We start from the raw sequence: 22,918 nt of genomic DNA, 5'->3' as shown, positions 1-22,918 counted from the left end.
TGTGGCCTTATTTACGGGGGGGAGGGGGGAGAGCTCGGCGCCCCTCAGCCTTCCCGCCGGCCGCGCCCTTGACGTCACGTCCTGCCGTGACGCGCTGGGCGTGCGCCGGAAGAGGCAGTTGGGCGCGGGGAGGAGCCGCCGCCGCCGCCATGGCGGAGTGCTCGGGGCTGCAGTTCGTCAGCCCTTACGCCTTCGAGGCGATGCAGAAGGTGGACGTGGTGCGCCTGGCCGCCCTGAGCGACCCCGAGCTGCGGCTGCTGCTGCCCTGCCTGGTGCGCATGGCCCTCTGCGCCCCCGCCGACCAGAGCCAGAGCTGGGCCCAGGACAAGAAGCTCATCCTGCGGCTCCTCTCGGGCGTGGAGGCGGTCAACTCCATCGTGGCCTTGCTGTCCGTGGACTTCCACGCCCTCGAGCAGGACGCCAGCAAGGAGCAGCAGCTCCGGTAACGCAGAGAACGGCGTCTGCTGTGTGGCTTTGCCAGCCGGTTTGTTTGTTCGTGGCTTGGCTGTTCCTGTTCGTGTCCCTTGATAATCTCTTCAGGAAAAACCGGCGTTTTGTCCCCGAGCCCCTTCCACGGTTGAATTGGCTCGGGAATCTTTTCCTGGCCGTGCTGCCCGGTGGCTGGGGGTGCGGGGAGCTGCTGGGGCTGAGAGCAGCTCTCACGCCTTTGTGAGGTGAAGAGACAGGTCGGGTGGATGCACGTTCTTGATTATTTGTGCTACTGGGGAATAGAGGCCCATGAAATCTTGATAAAATGGATTAGATCTCATCATGTACTACAGTTCCAACAGTCTTCAGATCATTGTCACGATAGAAGAAATCCTCACTGAATTACTGTCTTCCTTTAACTGGTAAAATTTCCGTGTTGGCAGCAGCACTTAATAGTTGTTTTTAATTGTCTGCTAGGCACAAACTAGGAGGAGGTAGTGGAGAAAGCATCTTGGTGTCACAGCTTCAGCATGGGTTGACACTGGAGTTTGAACACAGCGATTCGCCTCGTCGGCTTCGTCTCGTACTGAGCGAATTACTGGCAATTATGAATAAGGTAAATTTTTCCACATCTGGATACTTGCAAGTTTTCTGTTAGTGAAAATGCGCTCTGATAGGTTGATAAGCTGTCTGGTTCTGCTTCTGGTGCTGTGGTTGTACGTGAGGACTCTTCTTCAGTTCTTATCACCTTCACCAAGACTTAAAGGTTCAGTCTGATTGAATGGTGGTTTGTGATTAAACTCCTTGTGAACCCAGGTTCTTTCTTCCTCAGAACAAACGAGGGTAATCTTTGCTAATATGATATAGACTCTGTATGCTCTGCAATGTGCTGTACTCAAATATAATGTGATTTTGTGATGCATCAGTGCAGAAATCATATTTGAAAATGAAATTATGGCTTTTCTCCGTCCAGTTCTTGACTCCTATTGCAGTATGATATTAGGCACCATATTTCTCTTAGCCCACCTCTTTGTGCCCCCCTCTTCCCTAGAGTTTTATGTTCCTTGTGTAAACTTACTATGGTTTTAGAATTATCAATAAACTATTTCTCTTTTTTCTGGAAAGAATTGATGATACCAGCCATATTGAAGTATTTCCACTAGTAAATATTTTTTCTTCAAAATGCTTTTCTTACCTGTTCTGTGTTCACAGCTGTAAATTTTTAACAGTTTTTAATGTATTCAATCTGCTGAAGTTAAAGCCACGAAGGACTGATTAGACAAATTGCTTCATAAAACCTGTTCAGTGATGATGAATAATGTCTTGTAGGTGTCGGAATCAAATGGTGAGTTTTTTCTCAAATCTTCAGAGCTCTTTGAGAGTCCTGTTTATCTGGAGGAGGCAGCAGATGTTCTCTGCATTTTGCAAGCAGGTGTAGTATTCTGTATTTACAGTGTTTTCTAACTTTTTACAAATGTGAAAAAATACCTTTTGAAGCCGTTGTGACTGATTTAAGATTAATCAAGGCTATCTAGCTCTTTTAAAGAGGGGTAGATCAGAGATTGATGTTCCATTCATTGATTTGAGCATGTTATTTAAATGTATATTAAAAGCAAGGTTTTACTTGAAACACAGTGACTTATAAAACCCACTTTTTATCCAGAGCTGCCATCGCTGTTGCCGATAGTTGATGTGGCTGAAGCTCTGTTGCATGTTAAAAATGGAGCCTGGTTCCTCTGCCTTCTGGTGGCCAATGTTCCCGATAGCTTTAATGAGGGTGAGTTACAGTTTCTTCTTGTCCAGCTTACTTTTTCTAAAGTTTTGAAACGATTTCTAGGAATATAATTAATTCTGGGCTAAACTGTGTGTCATAAATAATGGAATGGGAGAGCATTTGGTTTATGAAATACAGTTTGACTGCAGAGGTGCTGATGGACTCCCATTCTCATCATGTTGTTTCCCCTTTTTTACAGCCTACTTGTAGACTCATTGTGTGCGTGTTGCAGCTTTTCATCCACAGGCTGCCTTTATAAAAGCTGGCTCGGGCAGTGAATGAATGACTGGGACTCTGAGTCGGCTCTAGCCTTGCTAACAGTTCTTGTTTCTTAGTTTGGGGCACGTTACACGGTGAATAATTTGTGTTGACAGTGCCTGTTTGGCATCCCTTACCTCCCAATAAAATTTCAGTCTCCAGGGCTGCCAGGTGCACAGGTTACATTAGATAGAGCGTGAGTAGTAATTGGATGATGCGTGTATCTGTAATGATCCTGTAATGTCTCTGAGGAGAAAGACCATTTCCTTGTTCTGTTTACATAGTGTGGATCACGAGTTCTTGCCTGGACAGGGTTTGTGTGGCCCAGCTAATAAATCATCGTGAGCTGGACAACACGGCTTGGCTTTCTGTGTTTATGTTTATGTGGCTTTCTGTTGGAAAGGCCGGATTTACTTACACCTCCTGTTGGGTATTTTAGTCTGTAGAGGTTTGATTAAGAATGGTGAACGGCAGGATGAGGAAAGTGTTGGAGGCCGTCGTAGAACAGAAGCACTTCGGCACTTGTGTAAAATGAACCCTTCCCAGGCTTTAAGGGTCCGAGGCATGGTGGTGAGTCTTGTCATTAGTCTGCCATGAGAATCATAATTATGATCTTTATCGGAGCTTTAAAAACAACAAAGATGATTGAGCCTGAGCATTTTATCTAGGTGGAAGAATGTCATCTGCCAGGTCTTGGTGTGGCTTTGACCTTGGATCACACCAAAAATGAATCTTCAGATGATGGAGTGAGTGACCTGGTGTGTTTTGTGAGTGGTTTGCTACTTGGAACAAACGCAAAGGTTCGAACTTGGTTTGGGACTTTTATCCGAAATGGCCAACAGGTATGAAAACCTTTGAATATTCTGCTTTTAAAAAAATATCCTTATAGCTTGATGTAAATCTTCTGGATGTGCCCACCCATATTTGTCTGAATGCATATAAATCCTGTTGCATGTCTGGGAGAAACCTTCACAAGGCAACCTCTTCTTACAGAACTATCAGTTCTATGAATAGTGTCCCTGAAGGCAGCTATTTGGTTATTCTTCTGAGAGATTTTTAGGCGTGGAAACCAAGGAATTGTAAGTTCGTAATGTTTACCTGATAAATATGTTCATCCTTGGTGTTCACTGTAGGAAGTTGAGTCTTGACTGACGTAGTTAGTTGAGTTAAAGCTTGTGTTTTGATGTAGTAAGCTGTTATAATATTATCATGTGTTGCCTCTTGCCCTGGTACTGAAAATTGTAATTCAAAAAATTTCCTCTTCCCTGCTTCTGTTTTTTTTTTTTTTTTTTTCCCTTGACTACATCATTATGGAAACTCCTATGTAATACATTGCTCGATGGGATGAATTTTACAATGTTGCTCTCATCTTTTAACTTCTTACACAGAGAAAAAGAGATAATATCAGTTCTGTGCTTTGGCAAATGAGGCGGCAGCTGCTCCTGGAGCTCATGGGAATCCTTCCCACGGTTCGCAGCACACACATTGTTGAAGAAGCAGATGTTGATATGGAGCCAAATGTGTCTGTGTATTCAGGGCTGAAGGAAGAGCATGTCGTGAAAGCCAGCGCATTGTTACGCCTCTATTGCGCTTTGATGGGAATTGCTGGGCTGAAGTAATGAATGTTTTAATGCTCTCTGGTTTTTATTCACTGTCTGTCCATTTAAACAGAGGTTGGGAGCTTTGGGTGCTTTTAGCATGAGCTGGCTCTTAATGCCATTGGGTCCTTGAAACAGTCTTGGCAGGACTCACCAGTTTGAATACTAGGGGAGGCTTTTCTCACGTGCCAAGAGTTGCCTGCTGATGGAAGTTTCTTTATCTTTTTAGTGTAGAGAGCAAATACTATGTAATGCTAAGGACACAGGTATGTTTTTTATTTTCCAGTACTATTCTCAGCAGAAAAGGTTTTTCATTCTAATGGTAGAGATCCACTTACCAACTTTGCTGCTTTTTTCCTAATCTGAAGTAATGCAAGAAATGTGGTGCTCTTTTTAATGCTGCAAAATCAGTTCTGATGATTTGTTAACATAAGTCTAGGCCTAAGTGGTTGGAGCAGTGTATAGAAGAGAAAGCAGCTGAAAACTAGCAACACATACTACATGAATTTAGAATTTCTGCTCCTGTGCTTTTACATTTTACAGAGTGCTAACATAGCATCTCTATGCACAGTTAATTTTAATTTAGGTATTTTGAACTAATAGGCAAGATTGTATCCTGGGGAAGTTTTCTCACTGTCGTTATCTCTGAACAGAGATTTTTTTTATGTCTTTAAGTTCGATGAGAATTGCCAGTTAATCTTCATGATCATTTATTGATGGCAACTCAGTAAACAGATTAAGTAACTGATAAAATTGAAACTTTAACCATTGTGATGAGATTGGAAATCTCTTCACTTTTAAATAAGCAGCATGGGTTTTGTACTTCTGTCCTATTTAGACCAACTGATGAAGAAGCTGAACAGCTACTGCAGCTGATGACCAGCCGGCCTCCCGCAACTCCAGCTGGTGTTCGCTTTGTATCTCTTTCCTTTTGTATGCTTCTGGCCTTCTCCACTCTTGTCAGGTACCTCTCAATAAAGGAGGAACTTCGTAAAGATGTTACTGTTTTAGTAGTGTTAAGGCAATGACCTCCCTAGAGCTGCACAGTTTGTCTTTCCTAATTCTTTATACAAATCTCCATATGTTGGTTGAAGGGATTTGCCTCACACTATGGTGAGTAAATTGAGATTCTGCTCTGCTCTCCCTCTTGTTTATAGCAAATCTTTTGAGAGGGAAGCATCGGCATTAGCTTAGTTTGGAATGGGTTTTGAAGGCTAAAGTAGGCCTTACTAGTTCGCTTTTCCATTGAACAAGTTTATGGCTAAATTCTTCACAGAGACCCTGTTCAAAAGAGTAGCAATATAGGAATTTAATGGCTGTAGCTTTCCACTGTGTGTGTTCCAGACAGGAAGTTACCTGACAGCTGGACCAAAGTTTGTGCTAAATATCAGTGCTTATCAGCCGTTTGATGCAAAATCAAAAGTGACAATAAATCTTCTGGTGTAAGATTCCTCAAATACTGGCTTTTCTGCTAGAAATTGTCAGTAAAACTAGGAGTAGTTCCTGGGAAAAAGATCTATGAATTTTCTTTATGCAGCACCCCGGAACAGGAGCAACTCATGGTAATGTGGCTTAGTTGGATGATAAAGGAAGAAGCTTACTTTGAAAGGTGAGAGCAGGCTTATTTTATTTTTATTGATTCCAGTAATCTCACATTTACTTTAATGTCCTATTGGAAATTAACCCTTTTTCTTTGTTATCATTAGCATTTCTGGTGTGTCTGCTTCTTTTGGAGAGATGCTTCTCTTGGTAGCCATGTATTTCCATAGTAATCAGCTCAGTGCTATCATTGATTTGGTCTGCTCCACCTTGGGAATGAAGGTAAATGCTAAACTGTTTCTAGCACATACATTTCTCTGTTAAAATTAACTTTTTACTGTGTATTTATATTCTTGTATTTATTTCCATTTTGATATAAAGAATTTTGGGTTTGCTAATATGCTTGAAGCGAATGTGAAGTAAAAAAATGGGTAACAACTAAATTAGTTAATCTAGAAAAACATTAAAGTATGCATACCTCTTGATACAGAACTGTCTATATACGTAATAATTAATTGCTGAAAATTACTGAGGGAGACCTGCCATCAGTTTATTATCATAAAACAGTGTCTCATCAAATGTAAAAGCTAGGTAGATAGTTTTTAGGATAAGGAAGACGTGGGGTGATGAACTTGTGACATTTGAAAATATTTTTGTTTCGTGTTTGAAGTATAGATGTGAATGTTTTCCTGGTACCCTAATGGAGACAAGATTACAAAGGCTAAAAGTTAACAATTTATAAAATAAATTTGCAGTACTTAGTATGCAGTACTACAGGAAAGCTGGAACGTAAAATTACAAGTACTTTGTTCTATATTTCAGATTGTTATTAAACCCAGCTCACTCAGCAGAATGAAGACAATCTTCACACAGGAGATTTTCACCGAACAGGTATTTTAAGCCTAAAGTTTTTTTTGTTTTTTTTTTTTCTAAATCTGTAAACTCTTCAGTTTGACTTACAAGAATTCAAGCCCTGCTGGTACTGAAGAGCCTTGGATCTTTCTTTTTGTACTCCGATCTGATTATGCTTTTTGAACACTTGGCTTTTCTAAACAATGGGGAAGCAAAGGAGGATTGTCCACTATGACAATATTTTTTGCAGTAGCAAGAAATAATTCACAGATGTAGTATGCGTGCTGTTGCTTTACACATACTTCATTAAACTACATAAAAATGTTCTTCAGCTTCCAAACAACTAAAAATAAATAAATGCCAGAAAGAATGTAGCTGTGCAACCTTTTCACCTTATGCTCATGCATTGTGATATGTTGAATGTTTGTGGTATTTTTCTTGTTAATTATAACTTTCCTTTAGGTTGTTACAGCTCACGCAGTTCGTGTGCCTGTTACAGGGAATCTCAGTGCCAACATTACTGGGTTTTTACCTATTCACTGCATTTACCAGCTTTTAAAAAGTCGATCATTCACCAAACACAAAGTATCCATTAAGGTATGACCTTCATTTTATTTCTGTTTGTCATTTTGAATGTTGACAAGGTTTTGGAGACTGGGTTTTTTGGTTGAATTACAGGAACAGAATTTTTGATTAATCTTATAGCCTATTACCGTTTAATTTAAGGAGGAACTGTGTATTAAGTTAGGGTACCCATTTTTAGCTCTGTAATCCAGAGACCTCAATTTAGTAAAATTAAAAATAATAAGAAAGCTATCTCTCTCCGTGTGTCTGCACTTAAAATTGTAGTCAAATGATATTTCTAGCCAGGACAAGTTTTACTGGTGGGTCTGTACAGAGCAGAGTCCAGTTTATGACCACAGTTTATGACCAGGCCCAACTCAGAACTGGTATTACACTTTCCAAAGTCAAAGTCTTATCGGTTACATTTTTTGTAACTAGTTAAAAGCGGGTGTACTTGCAGACAAAAAAAATGCCCTTCAGCTTTGAAACTGAAGATGTAATGGCATTATTTTCCTAGGACTGGATCTATCGGCAGCTCTGTGAAACCACCACTCCACTCCATCCTCAGTTGCTCCCTCTTATCGATGTCTACATTAACTCTATCCTTACTCCTGCATCCAAATCCAACCCAGAGGCCACAAATCAGCCTGTCACGGAACAGGAGATACTGAATGTTTTTCAAGGACTCTCTGGGGTAAATGATTGGTTTGCTTCTTTCATGTACTTTAATGTGAAAGTGTGGTTCAGTACTTTGTGTATATGCTTGATGCAGATTCTCTAAGTTGCTTCTCTTTTTGTTTTTAATGCTTATATGGTAGACTGCCTCCTACTACAGTGATGGTCATGTGTTTTGAATTGAATCTTGTTAGTGCTACTTGGATTTTTAGGAGGATTGTTATTTGTCTCTGGTTTGCCCTTTTTCTTGGGAACTCACCAACTCATGCTGTTAAAAATGCAAAGTAAAGCACTTCGTGGCTTGAAAAGTAGAGGTGTTTATGTAGGATTTGTATAATTTTTGTAACAACTTGATCTTGTTAGATAAAAATACTAGCACTGTAACTGTTTTTGAAAGAAGCATTTTTATAGAAATATGAGAATGGTCACTTGGACACATGTAGAATGAGTGGCAAGCATTGACTTGGACTGGAATCCTGGGATTACTCCCTATTAGCGTCCCAGGATACCACAGATCCCTTTTATGTTTGAAGCTCCTTTAGGAAAAAAACAAAAAAAAACCCAGTTAGAATCCCCCACGCCCCCTGCAACTTTCAGCTTGGACCTCATGGCTTGATATTTTTGTACAAGGCTTACTGCCTTATCTTTCTTCATATTTGCAGGTAAATCCAAATTTTTGTTCTCAAGAATCAGGAATGCAACATGACCTTTGTATGTGGTTTTATGTACAGGGAGAAAATACTCGTCTTACTCAACGATACAGCATCACAACACAATTGCTTGTCCTCTACTATGTCCTGTCGTACGAAGAAGCACTTCTGGCAAATACAAAGATACTAGGTATAAGTGAGTGTATTAGTGGAAAACAAATTAACTGAAAATTGGATGCAAAGAGACGAATTCTTACAATAACAGAAAATTCATGATGCTGTCAGATTCAAGCATAGCATAAAAAGTTAGATTCTTGTAATAAATACAGCATTGCTGTAGAAATTCAGGAGATAAAGTTTCTGCTAAAACTCTGTAGTTGAATAATTTGTTTTCCAGGTTAAAAAAGGTACAAACTGGCCCAAAAGTTACTGGAAATGTTTATGACCATATAATAAATACAGCAACAATTAACAAAGACTTCTTAGTTACTTTAGATCTTCATTTATTCATGTGTCATCAAACTTGCTCACACATTTCTTTGGGTTGGCAATTTTATAGCTGACAATACTGAATGATTCCTTTTTACCTTTGAAGATGAGACTTCAAATCGATTCTAAGAGAATGTCGTATAGTTTATTGATGGAGTTTAATTTCAGTGAAATAGTGTTTTATATCTGATGGCTGTTTTTACCTGCTCTTCTTAGGGTGCAAAACTGGAGCATTCATTAGTGCTATTTTCTTCATGCTATTAGAGAAAGACTGAAATAAAATCAGTTACAGTTCTTCCTGCATGTATAACTAACTTCCACCTCGCTACAGGGTGTTGGGTGTTTGAATTCCATGTACCAACTGATAACTGGGTTTTATTTAAGAATAAAAAACCTTGGATAAAGAAAGTGATGATTTGTTGTGATCTCAATATCAGTTGGTCTTGGTGAAAGATAGTATGGAGATCTTGCAACAAATCTAAAGGCCAGGAAAATCTTTAAATGTAAATGTTCACAGAAATGGTTTCCTGAAGAGCTTAATTTAATACTTTAACAGGAATGAGGTGTGTTATTTGGGATTTTCTCTATTTTACCTTGATAATACAGAGACGAGTGCTTTACATTTTCTTTATTTGTTCAGTGGGGGAAATAATTTTTTTCAACTATAACCATTACACGTGGTTTCTTGTCCTGTTCCCTTATAGCTGCCATGCAGAAAAAACCCAAGTCTTACTCTTCAGCATTAATGGATCAGATTCCAATCAAGTACCTCATCCGGCAGGCACAAGGACTGCAGCAGGAACTGGGAGGTATATCAGTGTGTGAAAGTCCTAATGTGCGTGAAAAAGGAAGGCTAAGCCTGTTTCCAGTTCTGTGGCTATCATTTCTTTTGTAGTGTGCCTTCCTTTCTCTTTCTTTGAAAATGTCAGTAGTACCTAGTGAGAATACAGATATGTTTGAAGAGTAATAGGGAAAGTTTGAGGAAGACAGCTCTTTTTAGAGCAGGTCTTACCTACTTAGGGTAGGTTTTAGAGTTGGTATTGCCTGAGAATTCATAATTATTCCAGGCTGAATTTGAGAGTTACTATAGGGTCCTCCCACCTTTCCAAAAGGTAACTTTTCCCTTCTGTTGGACTTAGAATATCAGGCTATAAACATGCAAGGTCACTGAACTTCTCGGCAGTGATTCAGTTAATGTCTGTTGTTGAAATGATAGGCATAGATATGTTCAGGTGAAGGATGTAGCTACTTAAATCTGAGATGTACACTTTCTTAATACCCCTAAAGGCTTGCATTCCGCACTGTTGCGCCTTCTTGCAACTAACTATCCACACCTCTGCATTGTGGAAGACTGGATCTGTGAGGAACAGATCACGGGCACTGATGCCTTACTGAGGAGGATGCTTCTTACAAACATTGCGAAGAATCACTCTCCCGTACAGCTCCAGGAAGGTAAATAACTTCATGTGAAGTAAGCAGGGTTCTTTCCAAATTGGTTGGGATATAGAGGGTCTGGAAGTGTGTAGCCGTTTAATTAATTTGATCATACTGCATTTGTATAATGAAAATGTTCTGCTGCCAAGTCACAATAAATGTCAGAAGTCCAGTTTTATTCAGATCCCATTGTCTTTATTTTATAGCATTTTCCATGCTGCCTGGAAACCATACCCAGCTGATGCAGATTTTAGAACATTTAACGCTTCTCTCAGCTGGTGAATTGATCCCATATGCAGAAGTATTGACATCAAATATGAATCGCTTGCTGAATGCTGGAGTCCCTCGGAGGATTCTTCAGACTGTCAATAAACTTTGGATGGTTCTTAACACTGTGATGCCAAGAAGGTAGGCTCAAAATAGTGTTTAATTTGTTGTTGCAGATAGGTGGAATGCCACTTTCTGTTTCAGAACTAATGACGCAGTGCCTTTGCCTGGGAGATTGGAGGTTGTTACTGAATAGAATATGTTGGAGTTGCATTCCTTTTCATTTTGTTGAAATTTTCAACTTTTGCATTTAAAAGAGAAGGTGCTTCTTGTTCTCAGGGGAAAGGAAGTCACCAGTTTGCTTAAAATATAGGAGTATGGGTTTATAGCATACATGGTTTATGATGAATTACTGATGAAACACAAACTCAGTCCAGTAAAAACATGCCCTTCTTGAGGAAGTTGATGCTCTGTTGCAGTGAAAACAGTGTGGTTGCTGTAATTCCAGTGAATGTAAGTTAACTGTGTCTTGGTTAACTTCAAGGGCTACAAATGAAATACGGGGTTTTTGCTCCTTGATAGGCCTAGAAGAATACAGCTGAGCTAAGCGAGTGTCTAGGTGCCTATGCAATCCCTTTTCTCATACAGATTATCTATTAAAAAGTCTTAAAAATAATCTCATTTTAGATTGTGGGTGATGACTGTTAATGCTCTACAGCCTTCGGCAAAAATAGTCCGACAGCAGAAATACACTCAGAATGATCTGATGATTGATCCTTTGATTGTACTAAGATGTGATCCGAGAGTTCATAGGTAAGCATCTCCCTTCTTTAGCGTTTTATGTTCTGTGGTACTTACATTCATACATATTGAATGCTAAACATAAAGGTGTCTCATAGAAAACTTCTAAAAGCTTTCAATACCTCAAAACGTATTTTCAAAATAATCATATGAGCTTCTGTCTTTTTTTGTATTAAGCTTGTTGGTCTGATGACTGAGTGAGCTGTTTCAGCATGTCATACTGTCCAGCTGAGTGTGGTGTTGGACAACCTCACACCCAGTTCTATTTTGGAAACTTTGGGATTTGTACATAGGTCATCCATTTTAGATTTGTGTGTGTGAATTTGTTCTAAGTAGACGTTGCAGCATGCTTAAAATGGCTGCTGCCACATGGTGGTGGTGGTGGTTGAGGTTGTAGCTGTAACGTCCTTCCACTGCACAGTCATTTGCCATCCCTCACCTCATGGGCCTGCAGGTATTCCATCATTGTGCATAACAGTTTCTGCCAGTGGGTGCTTGATGAATATGACAAAGGTAGATTTGTTTAATTTCCCAAGAAGGTCTTTTACTAGTACTTAGAAATTAGTTCCTCTAGATGTCAGTGATGACAGAGGAGGATGTGTAATACTGCTTTATGGCTCTGGTGCAGACAAGTACGCTGAGAATTTAAGTAGTGAAAATGGTCATAATCGATAGCAACAGACCAGCTTTTAAGGAGAATATGAAATAATGCAAACAGCAAGTCAGAATTTGTAAATTATAACTGCTTTTTCATAGTAATCAAGAAAATTGCATCTGTTATTCTAAAAAGATATGGATAATTATTTTAAATGTACTTTAGCCCCCAGCTTTATTCCTTCTGTATTCTTTTTCACGTTTTCTGTCAGTTGTGATTTATTTTTCCCCTTTTTTATTATCCTTTTGTTCATAATAAATGCTAATAGTCAACTTTATTTGTTCCTCATGTTCTTGTTTGTATGCATCTGTCCCCCCCCTGCCTTTTAGCAAGTCTCTGTTGATGACATCTTTAATCCCCAACCCGTAGGTGAAATGTTTAAATGTATGTCCCTTCAGCTCAGGATGCAAATTGAAACTCCTACATTTCTAAAACTGTTAGAGAGATTTATAATGCAATGTGATGTGAAAACTATCATCTTAGTATTGTGGAAGTAGCTCAAATCTTGTCTGCCTTATTTTTGCCCATTATTCAGATAATTATTTTTCCTTACTTCACGTACAGCCAACACTTTTTGGGCTTCCTTTGTTCATCAGAAATTAGTCTCTTCATCAGTTCCTTGGTTTTGTAGAGTGTACACATACACGTGTGTGCATGAGAGAAGTAGGACTGAATGGCAGGGCAGCAGAAGGAATTGTGACCTTTAGTGTTTTGCTGTGTTAGGGAAGACAGCTGTGGACTACAACCAAATGAGCTTTTGAGGAGTGCTTTTAGTTTGTTCATATTATTGCTGTCTTACTGTTCTACCTACTGAAATGCCTTTATTTTGTCATGTATTCCTGTATCAGGAGTCCTCCCCTGATGGATATAACTTTGCACATGTTGAACGGATATCTTCTTGCTTCAAAAGCTTACCTCAATTCTCACCTAAAAGAAACAGCAGAGCAGGACATTAGGCCATCCCAAAACAATGCAATGGGTCCAGAGGCCCCAGAAGTTACAAGGGAAGAATTAAAAAATGCATTGCTTGCTGCTCAGGTAAGGGGAAAGAAATGGATATTAAATGATGTGAGGAAAAAGCAATGATATAAATAAAGAAACAGGAAATTAAAAAAGGAGACCTTTTTACTTATTTTTTTACCAGCATCTGTTACCATGAAAAAGAAAACTGTCTCTGTATTCAGATTGTTAAATATTTTCAGTCTTCTGTTTTCTAATCTGAAGCATTTTGTTGATTAACTGCTTTGGTAGTGTTCTTTTTTGTTAGACCAGAAGAGTTTTGCTTACTAGCCCTTTTGCCTCGTTGCTTGTGTTATCCAGAGATTCTTTCTGTACTTAGATTTGGAGCAGTAAAACATGAATAAATGTGACAGACTGATGCATGATCGTTTGTACTATGTTATTAAAGAGAAGCAGCTAGCGTTGTAAAGTGTGAGGCTGAAGAATGATTAACTTACTTAGCTTGACATTATGGGAATTCTTGAGTAATCCTATTTCACAGACAGTCTCTTACCGCTGTCTGAAAGGATGTCACATACATAGTCCTTATTAGAAGATGATTTTTGAGTTTCATTTAAATGTGTAGTCTCTCCTGAATACTGTCAGTTACATGACCGTGTGCGTGTTTTGTCTGATCTGGATGCTTTAAGGGATGTTTGGATATTTATTTTGAGACAATACAAGATTCTGCTGAATTTACTCTTTTGAACTGAGATTATGAATCTCTGTTGTATTTAAGCTTTTTTTCTTTGAGTCTTGATTCAGTTCTGTTGGGGTATTTTTAATGTTCTACAGGATTTGTGATTCTTGAACTGAGTTGTTTTTATTTTATATAAAAAAAAAACTACAGCCAGAAATTCTAGCCACCATATCTTAAATTGTCATTACTTGGATTTCTTTGATTTCATTGTGGGGTTTTTATGCATGTTCTGTTGCTTATTTTCTTCACAGGACAGTGCTGCTGTGCAGATTCTTCTAGAGATCTGCTTGCCTACAGAAGAAGAGAAAGCCCAGAGCAGTCATACCCACAGTTTGCTAAAGAGTGTTCATAGTACCATAGGACCTAAGAGTCCTGAACTAGAGGAAGAAGATAGCTTGCTGTGTAATCTTCGAGAGGTCCAGTGTCTGATCTGCTGTCTACTGCATCAGATGTATATAGCTGATCCCAACATAGTCAAACTAGTTCATTTCCAGGTCTGCTTTGCACTGTTTTAATTCTTTCATGGTTCCTTTGGTTAAGAAAGAACCAAATGAAGCAGTCACAGGATGTTAAATGCTGTTGTTGTGTTCCTCAGAAATTGTAATGGCCCACTTCTCTGCTTCCCATCTTGCCAAATTTGTGGTACCTACCTTTCTCCCATATTTCAGTTCTTGGACTGTGTGTTGTAGCCGAGAAGGGAGCACCTAAACTATGCCTGTTACTCATCATTAAACACACGCTTGCTTTGTGCCTCTGCCCTTTTTTATACCAAAATAATTTGTCCCTTCTAGGCCAAGGAAAACTGGCCTAATCATCTTATAATACTTGTTCCACATCTTTTATGGGTTACTTTTTTCTGGCCATGTTTTTAAATCAGTATACCCATTGTTCAAAACTGTAATTTGGCTTCAAATGTAAACATCTCCTTATTTTTCCTTTTTATTAAGGCACAATTTATCTCTTTAGAGTGGAAGGCGAAAAGTTGCCCCTGCCAAAGCAGCTGTACGCCTTCAAAAAAGGAAGAAGGGAAAGATTAGTAAATTTTTTAATATAAATGTGTTTTTAGTGTGTGTTAAATTGCTCATTGCCAGATGGTAGTCTCTCTAAAAGGAGTTAATTTGCCTTGACCTGGAACTGATTAAGTGTTAAAAAAGTCATAATTGTGCACTTGTGAATTAAGCAAGTTGAGGCCTATGGTGAAGTTTGGAATGCAGGGGAAAGACACAGAAAGAAGAAAGGGTCACTGCAGCCTCGTTTAGTTTAGGGAGTGGAAAGGGAGTGTATATGCAAATAATACATTGCATATTGAGGATAAAGAACTGATTGAAACTGGTTTTGTCACCCAGCCAGCCTCATGTTGCCTTGGGATACAGGTCTGTTGCTTATAATTCTGAACAGAAGAGATTTACAAGTATATTAGCTTTGAAAAAAGTGTTAATGCAGATTTAATTAAAAAATCTTAATGGAAGCAGAATTTTTAAAACACCTCTGACATACCTGTTTTCTTAATCACACAGGGTTATCCATGTGAACTTCTGGCACTGACAGTGGCAGGGATTCCATCGATGCACATCTGTCTGGATTTCATACCGGAGCTCATTGCCCAGCCTGAACTTGAAAAACAGGTACTGTACAGTCATCTAGTTTGAGAATCACTGCAAGTAGTTAACCCTGATGAAGTATTGGTTAAGGGGAGAAAACAAAAGGATCACTAAAAAAAGACCTGTTCTAACTTGCGTAGGATATTAAAGTAGTATTTGTAGCACTGTTACCTTAAATTAAAGGCCCAGCCTTTAAATCATCTTCAGACAGGGATTGTGACAACTCCTCTGATGTATCTCTGGACACTTTTTCAGGAAGTACTTGTGAATTTCAATATTGCCTTCGAGAACATGAAAAAAAGTGCTTTTCAATAATGACTTTGATTCCTTCTTTATGTTGAGTATAAATTAGTTGGCAAAAGTTTTGCCTACTAAGATTTTGAAAACCTTTTGCAAAGATATTCTGTAAAATAGATGAAGCAGCTGTAACATCAAAATTTTACTCATTCTCATGAAAAGCTTGACTACTATGTCTTTCTCCAGGGAGTATTACTACTGTTTCTTGAAGCAAGCTTGGGACAAAACAATAAGGCATATATTTCTAAATCAATTTAAATTTCTCCTTTGCCAGTTGTCTTACCAGTTCTTTCCCTGGTCTAACTGCAAGAGCAAAGCCTGCTAGAATGACATGTGTGGCTTTCCTCAAAGTTCTGCTATTTCAATCTGAAGAATGATGGTTTCTTCTCACTACAAGCTCAGCAAAGGGGGAGTCAGGAGTTTGATTCTGAAATGTTTCGCCAATATTTTTGAAGGTCTTCTCATAGTGATTATGAAAAACAATGGCAAATAATCATTTATTACTACTTTCTAAACCAATTTGTAGAACCTGATTGAGTATACTGTGACAAGAGGAGATTACATATTTGGCTGGTTGTAGGTAACTAGAATTTGTTGGGCTAAAGATTTCTCTTGTTTTCTATATCAAGCTGGCTTTGTAGCTGTTCTTATTTAATCCCTTCTCAAATATTAAGTTACTGTTGATGGGAGGACACTCAAAACTAAAACACATTGGACTTTAAACAGCTTTTATAAGGGTTATATTGTAAATTATGTGTTGCTTTGTTGCTTATTGTTAATGTTGGAACAAACTGGGTTTGTGGGGGGCAATTCTGAAACACTGATGCTAGTACTTTGATTAATGTTAAATATGTGTGGGGTTTTTTTCTTGATGTCAGCAGAAAAATTCAGAATAACTGTTTTTGAGGCTTCTCTGGCTTTTGTTTCCTCACTGCTAGAATAAGAGAATATTTACCAACTCATAAGTTAGGTGAAGAGCTCTGAATAGAAAGGTCAAAGCACTCTGTAACTTTATTGCTTATTTCTCTTTTGCCTTTCACCTACTTAACAGATATTTGCCATCCAGTTACTTTCATTTTTGTGTATCCAGTATGCACTACCTAAATCTCTCAGTGTGGCTCGTTTAGCTATCAATGTGATGGGAACCCTACTCACGGGTAAGCACTCCACCAACCCCTAAATACATTATTGTGTACATTAGAATTAGTTGTCTAGGTTGAATGCAATTTTGTCTAAATGCCACTGTGTTAATTACAGTAAAAGTAACAACAATTCTCATCTGGATTTTTATAATAATTCCCTTTTACTTAACCATTTCCTTTTCCTTGATAGTTTTAACCCAATCGAAGCGCTATGCTTTTTTTATGCCGACCTTGCCTTGTTTGGTGTCATTCTGTCAAGCCTTTCCTCCTTTGTATGAGGATATTATGTCTCTGCTGATACAAATAGGACAAGTTTGTGCCTCTGATGTTGCTACACAGACGAGAGACTTTGACCCAATTATTACACGTAAGTCAAGTACCTTGTATTTCAAAAGTAACATTGTGGTCCTGGGGTGAAAATTTTGTTAATGTTTCAAAAGTCTGAGTGTGGTTGTAATGCAGCATTAGATTTACTGCTATTGTCTTGTAAATAAAGACGGAATTAGGGATAAGTGGAATTATGGAATTGGAGGAGAGAGTTGAGAGGCTACAGGGGCTGAAAGTACTCCTTTTATTAAACTTTGTACTGCCTTCCTTCTGGTTTATTTCCCTGCTTGTATCATTTCAAGATGGATCACAGCATGCAGGTGTTGTGCATAGAATTTGCCATTGTAGTCTAAGGATTAAAGAGGTGAGCAAAGGCCATTGGCTTTTGAGAACACAAGGACATTTCAACCCCTCAACTGAGGCATAATGGCCATAAAAATCTTCCTAATCAGTTGGAAATGCAAAGTCAAATGAGCTACCTGAAGTCTTACACATGATCTAGCATGGTTGGATTAACATAGAGTGATTGTGTGAACACAGGTGAACCGTTTAAGCATATCAGTTGATCTTGAGCCTATTTTTGCATCTTGTCTAAAGACAAACGTTCTGTTAATGTGATACGGGGGTCCCTGATGCTATCTATGCTAGGATATTTATGTTAAAAGAAGTAAGAGAGAATGTAAAAAACCCCAAAGGAGTCAGACATAGGTAAATGAAAAAGAAATGTCATAGTGTCTCTAGAAATAATCTGTGGAGTTAAGCCTGGTGCATGAAATAGTGATGGCTCAAATTTGCAATTTCATAACATACCTGTTTGTGTTGTGGATATAATATAACCATTTAAAAAAATTATTTTTTTATATGTACTTTGCTGCTTCTACTTAATTTTGTAGGTCTCCAGCAACTAAAGGAGAAACCACATGAAGTGTCAGGACTTTGTAAAGATTCATCTAACAAAAGTTGTTCAAGTGACATTTCAAGCATGGACCCTGATGTTCAGTTATGCCAGTGTGTTGAAAATACTATCATTGAAATAATTAACATGAGCGTAAGTGGAGTTTAGGAATAACACAAATTAAATTGTACTCTAGCTAGTCCCACGGTCTGTGGTGCCTAAGTTTGGAGAAGGCTGCAAAAGTGGACTGAGGAACTGGAGCACAAGAAGTCCACGTTTTTCATTCATTTGATTCAGTTATGGCTGAAAAGAAAATAACTCTTTAAAAGAGGCTTATGTTGCTTCCAGTGAAAACTTTTGAGGCTGATGGGGTTGGTGAGTAATTTTAAGTGAAAACTAAGCGTGATTTTCAGGCTTGCTCTGTTTCTGAAGTGATACAGCAACACCCAAAAGGGTTTTATAACACTGTGAAAACTGAATACTCAATTTGTTGAGAAAACACCAAAATGATGGGTAAGAAAAATTTGAGATTGACGTGCTTTGCTTAAGATAAATGAACTACTGTTCCAGAGCCTTGCAGAGCAAGATGGAATAAAATACTCCAAGGAGGACTTGAAAAAGTGGGTTAAGTAATTTGCACCATCACACTGATAACTAAGAAAATGCTTTAACCTTTTGCTATTTGTGTTTCAAACTATTGGTCAAGGTTTCAGTTCATGAAATCAGGAACTTCATTTAAAGATCAGCCAGCCTTCATTAGCAGTTTGAAACTGGTCTAAATGTTTCTTTTAAAAAAAGTACTAGTAGTATGAAATGAGCTGTATCAATGTGATTTTTAAAGAATATGTATTTTGCATGCAGCTCAGATGGTTTAGTATTTTTTAACATCGCATGGTTTAAAAGAGATGAGAAAGACTTCAGGAAATAAGTGCAAAAGTATCTTAAATTGTCATCAGGATAAGATTAAAAAAAGACATTAGTGTTGAGGGTGACTGACAGGAGCTAAATTTCACTGTAATGAAAGGAATGACAGATTTCAGCCATATCAGAGCGGTTACATGCAGCTCAGTGGACAAGAAGGCTGAATCCTTTGTGCTTCACACATAAAGTTGGTTGTTCTTTCATAGACAAAAGCTGCAGGATTTAGCCTCAACAGCTATGTTCTGTGGCACTGCAGAAGGGGGTGTGTGGTGCAATATTTGGGAGTTTCTTGAAGGTTGCACAAGCACTTACATGAGGCAGCACATGCTTTTGTGGCAGAGAAAGAACATTAAGGTTTGGCTGTTGTGCCAGAAGTGAATGTAGTCCTTCAACACACTTGAATTGCTACACTTGTCAATCTATCACTTACTTTTCTCTTAAAAGACAACATCCAGGTTCCTTAAATAAGTAAAATATTTTTCAATTAAAACCAGTTTATATCCCAGAAATTAGTGGTCTGATTCTTTAGTGTGGCCTTGGGAAAGATCTTGCATATCTTGTCTTCTGCCTGTGTTGGACAGTGATTTAGGAAGGCCAATACTGAATTGCCAAACACACTTGGGTTTGCATTCCAGAATTACCAGCGTGCTGTAACCACCCCGTAATACCATCTGGCTACCAAGTGTATTTTTGTCATCTCGATGTAAAGTATGTAAATAATCTTAATGTATGTATTTTTTTGCCCTCTGTTTTAAGTGTAATTTTATATGCTGTAGTGGTATTTAAATAAAAAAGAAAAGAAACAAGTGTATGACTTGATTTTGAAGGCAGGTGCCTGGTTTAAGTTTGCCAGAGTTGTACCCAGTAGAACCAGAGGGATGCTGCCCCGGGGCGCAGAACTACCCCTCGGGAACAAAAGGACCGAGGCATTCGCTTCCAGGGGCTTTCGTGCGTGGCGATATTTAAAAGCCACTGACTTGACTTAACTATTTTGCGCTACCATTCCCAGACGGTAAACGCGTGGTTGCCCAGCAACGAGCGCAACCCGGAAGCGAACAAGGCCCTCGGTGATTGGTTCGGATAGCGCAGAGGCGGAAGGCGGGGACGTCTCGCTCTGCCGTTTGCTGATTGGCGGCTCGGGGCCCTTTCCTGTCAGCTGATTGGCGGCGGGGCGGAGGCGGGAAGGACGGACGCTAAGCGGGGCCGCCGTCGCCTGAGGTGAGCTGCCGCATGGCGCCGCTCGTCGCCTTCCGCGGGGCGCAGCGCGGCCGTGAGGGGGCCGGGGTCGCGTGGGGTGTGAGCGAAGCGGCTTTCTGGGGGTCCCTACCTCTTAAAGAAGATAAAGGAAACGCCCAGGTGCTTCTGTGTAGGCTGGGGCGGGACGAGGCGAGACGAGACGAGACGCACTTTCCTTAGTGCTCCCGGGCGCAGCGGAGCAGACCGGGACGAAGGGTCCCGCCGTGTTCCCGGGGTGCCGGCCCGTTGCCGCTCCCTGCCCCGTTTGGCGTTGGATCTTTTCCTCCGCCGCGGCCGAGGCTTGCTTTTATGTAGGAAAGCTCCATGGGAAATAGCGCTCGTTTAAGCGAACACCTCTACCCCCCGCCAAATGTATTAGGGAGAAGCCTTTTAATGGGGTGCGGTTACATTTTTGGAAGGAGGGGTAGGAGGTAAACTCACGTTAGCCATTTCTTTTTGCTAGGGTTTCTTTTTCATGTTGAGAAAGCTGATGATGAAGCTAAATCATGCCATGCATTGGTGTGTTTTTGGTGTATATACTTACTCATTAAAAGTCAAATGAGGACGCAGGTTAGTGAGTTAATTTGTCACAGGGAACCTGCCAAATTAAAATTTCTCTTTTTATTGTGTAGATGCTAAAAACCTATAAGAAAACCTGCCTCTGTGTTGTTTTTAAAAATGTCCTTTTTTAAAGCTGTCTATGCATCTTTGGTGTTTTTAATTGGGTAAATTCAACATTTTAGCACGATAGGGAAACTGCCTTCCTTTTATTGTCCAGACAGAGAAATGCAAGGCAATGCTCACAGAGTAGTGAAGTGAACGACACCTTATTTTCCCCTGAATAATTACAGTATTACTAGTGGAAGAAAAACGTTGGTTTAAAACATTTCATTTCTAAAGTCGAGTTTTATTTTCTCGTTGTTATGAAATGAACAGTATAGGCTACTGTTGTCTGCTGTGTCTTTGTAGTTTGCAATGTCTTGGAGTTAAAGCTAGTGAACCTGCAGAATTGAAAAACTGGCTATTTTTAAATATCCTAAAATACTTTTCCTGTAAGGATTTGGGTTCTTACCCAAGTTATTCAGTATGAGGAATAGAATTTGAAATGATGTTTGGAGGTCATTCATACTTTTACTTAAATTGCTGATGTTACTCATCAAATGGTGGCAACTTGCTCCTGTGTAACAGGGACTGAGTCTGAACTGACAGTGTGTGGTACAGATAGCTGCATGCAGGTTCTGGGAATACCCTGAACTGCTTAGCCCCCTTATCAGGCTAGCAGTTTCTGCTTGTTTTTGTTTGGTGCCATATGTTGTTTCAGGCTTTGTCTGATTGTTAGTGTTGACTTGTTAATACTGTTTTTTATTGCAGTAATAAACCTGAAGTAGCCAGGAGGAGAAAGTGGCAATGTCTTCTGATGTGTCAGAATATACTATTGGGGGAGTGAAGATTATATTCCCCTGCAAGGCTTACCCTTCACAACTTGCTATGATGAATGCTGTAAGTAGAATTTATATTAACGTTTGATAAATGAATAGCTTATGTTTTCAGACCCTCCAGTATCTTGAGAATTTCAGTTGTAACTTACTGTTCTCTGTGCTGTACAGTGATACCTGGCCCACAACTAGGCAATGCTGAAGTACATTTTGGTTTTGTGAACATTTATGCTAAGAAGCAAGTTATGGATTATATAATATATATGATTACTGAACTAGATATACTGTAATAGAAACTTTATATAATCTTGCAAGTATATAAGGAGGAAATGATTTAGGAAAACATCTGTATTTTAAACAGGACATAATATTTCAGTAAATTTTCACTTTTTGGAGGGTTTTTAAAAAGGAATTATTACACTTTACATTTGAACATTTTTAAGCATTTTTAAACACTTTGTGGGGCAAATGGTTTGGTTGTCTGACATGTTTTCAGTGTTTTGGTTCTGTAAGACTAAAGGAATCAAGGCAGCCCCATCAGGTATTGCTGTTAGCAGTAAGTATTTCACAGCCCCCTGTAAGTGAACCTCTGAACATTGCTGTTGAGACGTGTTCCTCTTGGAAGAAATGCAACTAAGGCTTGTTGACCTGCTGTTATTATTAAATGTGATTGGGGTGTGTGGGGTGGTTGTGTTTTTTTTTTTTTTTTTTTTTAAGATGGCAGGTATCCTGATCTATTTTTAGAGGCTATTTCCAGCTTAGTTAAAGACATCCTCATTGGTTTTTTTTTCTATTAATTCCGGTTTTGTTCTTGTTATTCTTCTTGAAGATTGTTAAGGGCTTAAATAGCAGGCAACACTGTTTGTTGGAGAGTCCTACAGGGAGTGGCAAAAGCTTGGCATTACTTTGTTCTGCATTATCATGGCAGCAGTCTCTGTATGGTAAGTTTTCGTAGTGTCTGTTTGCCCACTTATTACCAAAATATATTATCATGAGTTGCTGTTGTTCTTTATCAGACTTTAAACATTCCGTGTCAGGAATCTAACCAGGTCTTTGTCCACTGTTACGCATATTGCCTTATTGGCAACATAAAATAGTAATGGCCAGTAATACAAAGATGGATTTAGCTATCAGTTATCATAAAGGAATTATATGACTGTTGGAACTTCGAAAGAAAGTACTTGTGGATTGTAGTTATGCAGACTGAATTGAAAAAAAGGGGTATTTTTCAGTTCTGCAAGTTGTTACAGTTCTTTGTACTGCAGTTCCTCAAAGGGTGATGGTAGCTTCTTCAGACTTTGTAGAGACACAAGGTTTATAACTGTACCTAAATAAAATATTTCATCTTAACTGTTTGGGAAGTTTAGTTCTCATGTATA

The 22,918-nt window shown here is 39.1% G+C and overlaps 2 protein-coding genes across 3 annotated transcripts in view; both read left to right on the top strand.

Moving 5' to 3' along the window:
- Positions 1-114: 114 nt before the first annotated feature.
- INTS2 (integrator complex subunit 2) lies at positions 115-19,670 on the top strand. 2 transcript variants are annotated; one of them, XM_033004814.2, is made up of 24 exons: positions 115-442; positions 907-1,045; positions 1,759-1,861; positions 2,093-2,206; positions 2,901-3,031; positions 3,130-3,303; positions 3,850-4,076; positions 4,898-5,023; positions 5,597-5,668; positions 5,766-5,880; positions 6,421-6,489; positions 6,913-7,047; positions 7,532-7,708; positions 8,421-8,529; positions 9,533-9,637; positions 10,116-10,280; positions 10,469-10,670; positions 11,217-11,342; positions 12,834-13,023; positions 13,936-14,178; positions 15,202-15,309; positions 16,634-16,739; positions 16,915-17,091; positions 17,945-19,670. In XM_033004814.2, exons 1-24 carry the CDS (start codon positions 150-152, stop codon positions 18,112-18,114), a joined length of 3,576 nt encoding a protein of 1,191 aa, XP_032860705.2. In that variant the 5' UTR covers positions 115-149; the 3' UTR covers positions 18,115-19,670. The 2 variants fall into 2 exon arrangements, with proteins under 2 accessions (XP_032860705.2, XP_032860704.2); XM_033004813.2 differs by having other exon boundaries at positions 8,352-8,529.
- A 362-nt stretch (positions 19,671-20,032) lies between these two features.
- BRIP1 (BRCA1 interacting helicase 1) overlaps positions 20,033-22,918 on the top strand; it is a 70,135-nt gene continuing 67,249 nt past the window's right edge. The window contains exons 1-3 of the mRNA XM_042791726.1: positions 20,033-20,085; positions 21,475-21,603; positions 22,369-22,480. Of these exons, the coding sequence (XP_042647660.1) occupies positions 21,511-21,603; positions 22,369-22,480 (205 nt within the window). The 5' untranslated portion in view covers positions 20,033-20,085; positions 21,475-21,510. The remainder of the gene's footprint in view (positions 20,086-21,474; positions 21,604-22,368; positions 22,481-22,918) is intronic.

The sequence above is a fragment of the Tyto alba genome, unplaced genomic scaffold (genome assembly GCF_018691265.1).
Source record: "Tyto alba isolate M040663 unplaced genomic scaffold, T.alba_DEE_v4.0 Super-Scaffold_19, whole genome shotgun sequence".
NCBI lineage: Eukaryota > Metazoa > Chordata > Aves > Strigiformes > Tytonidae > Tyto > Tyto alba.
Note: the sequence above shows the minus strand (reverse complement) of the source record. Positions and strands in the feature narration are given on the sequence as shown.

Excerpts from the sequence above, each read along its gene's own strand:
- INTS2 (XM_033004813.2), top strand. The coding sequence starts at position 150 with ATGGCGGAGTGCTCGGGGCTGCAGTTCGTCAGCCCTTACGCCTTCGAG. Across the intron at positions 4,077-4,897 it reads ATGGGAATTGCTGGGCTGAA|ACCAACTGATGAAGAAGCTG; the intron begins GTAATGAATGTT and ends TGTCCTATTTAG. Across the intron at positions 7,709-8,351 it reads TTTTTCAAGGACTCTCTGGG|GTAAATCCAAATTTTTGTTC; the intron begins GTAAATGATTGG and ends TCATATTTGCAG.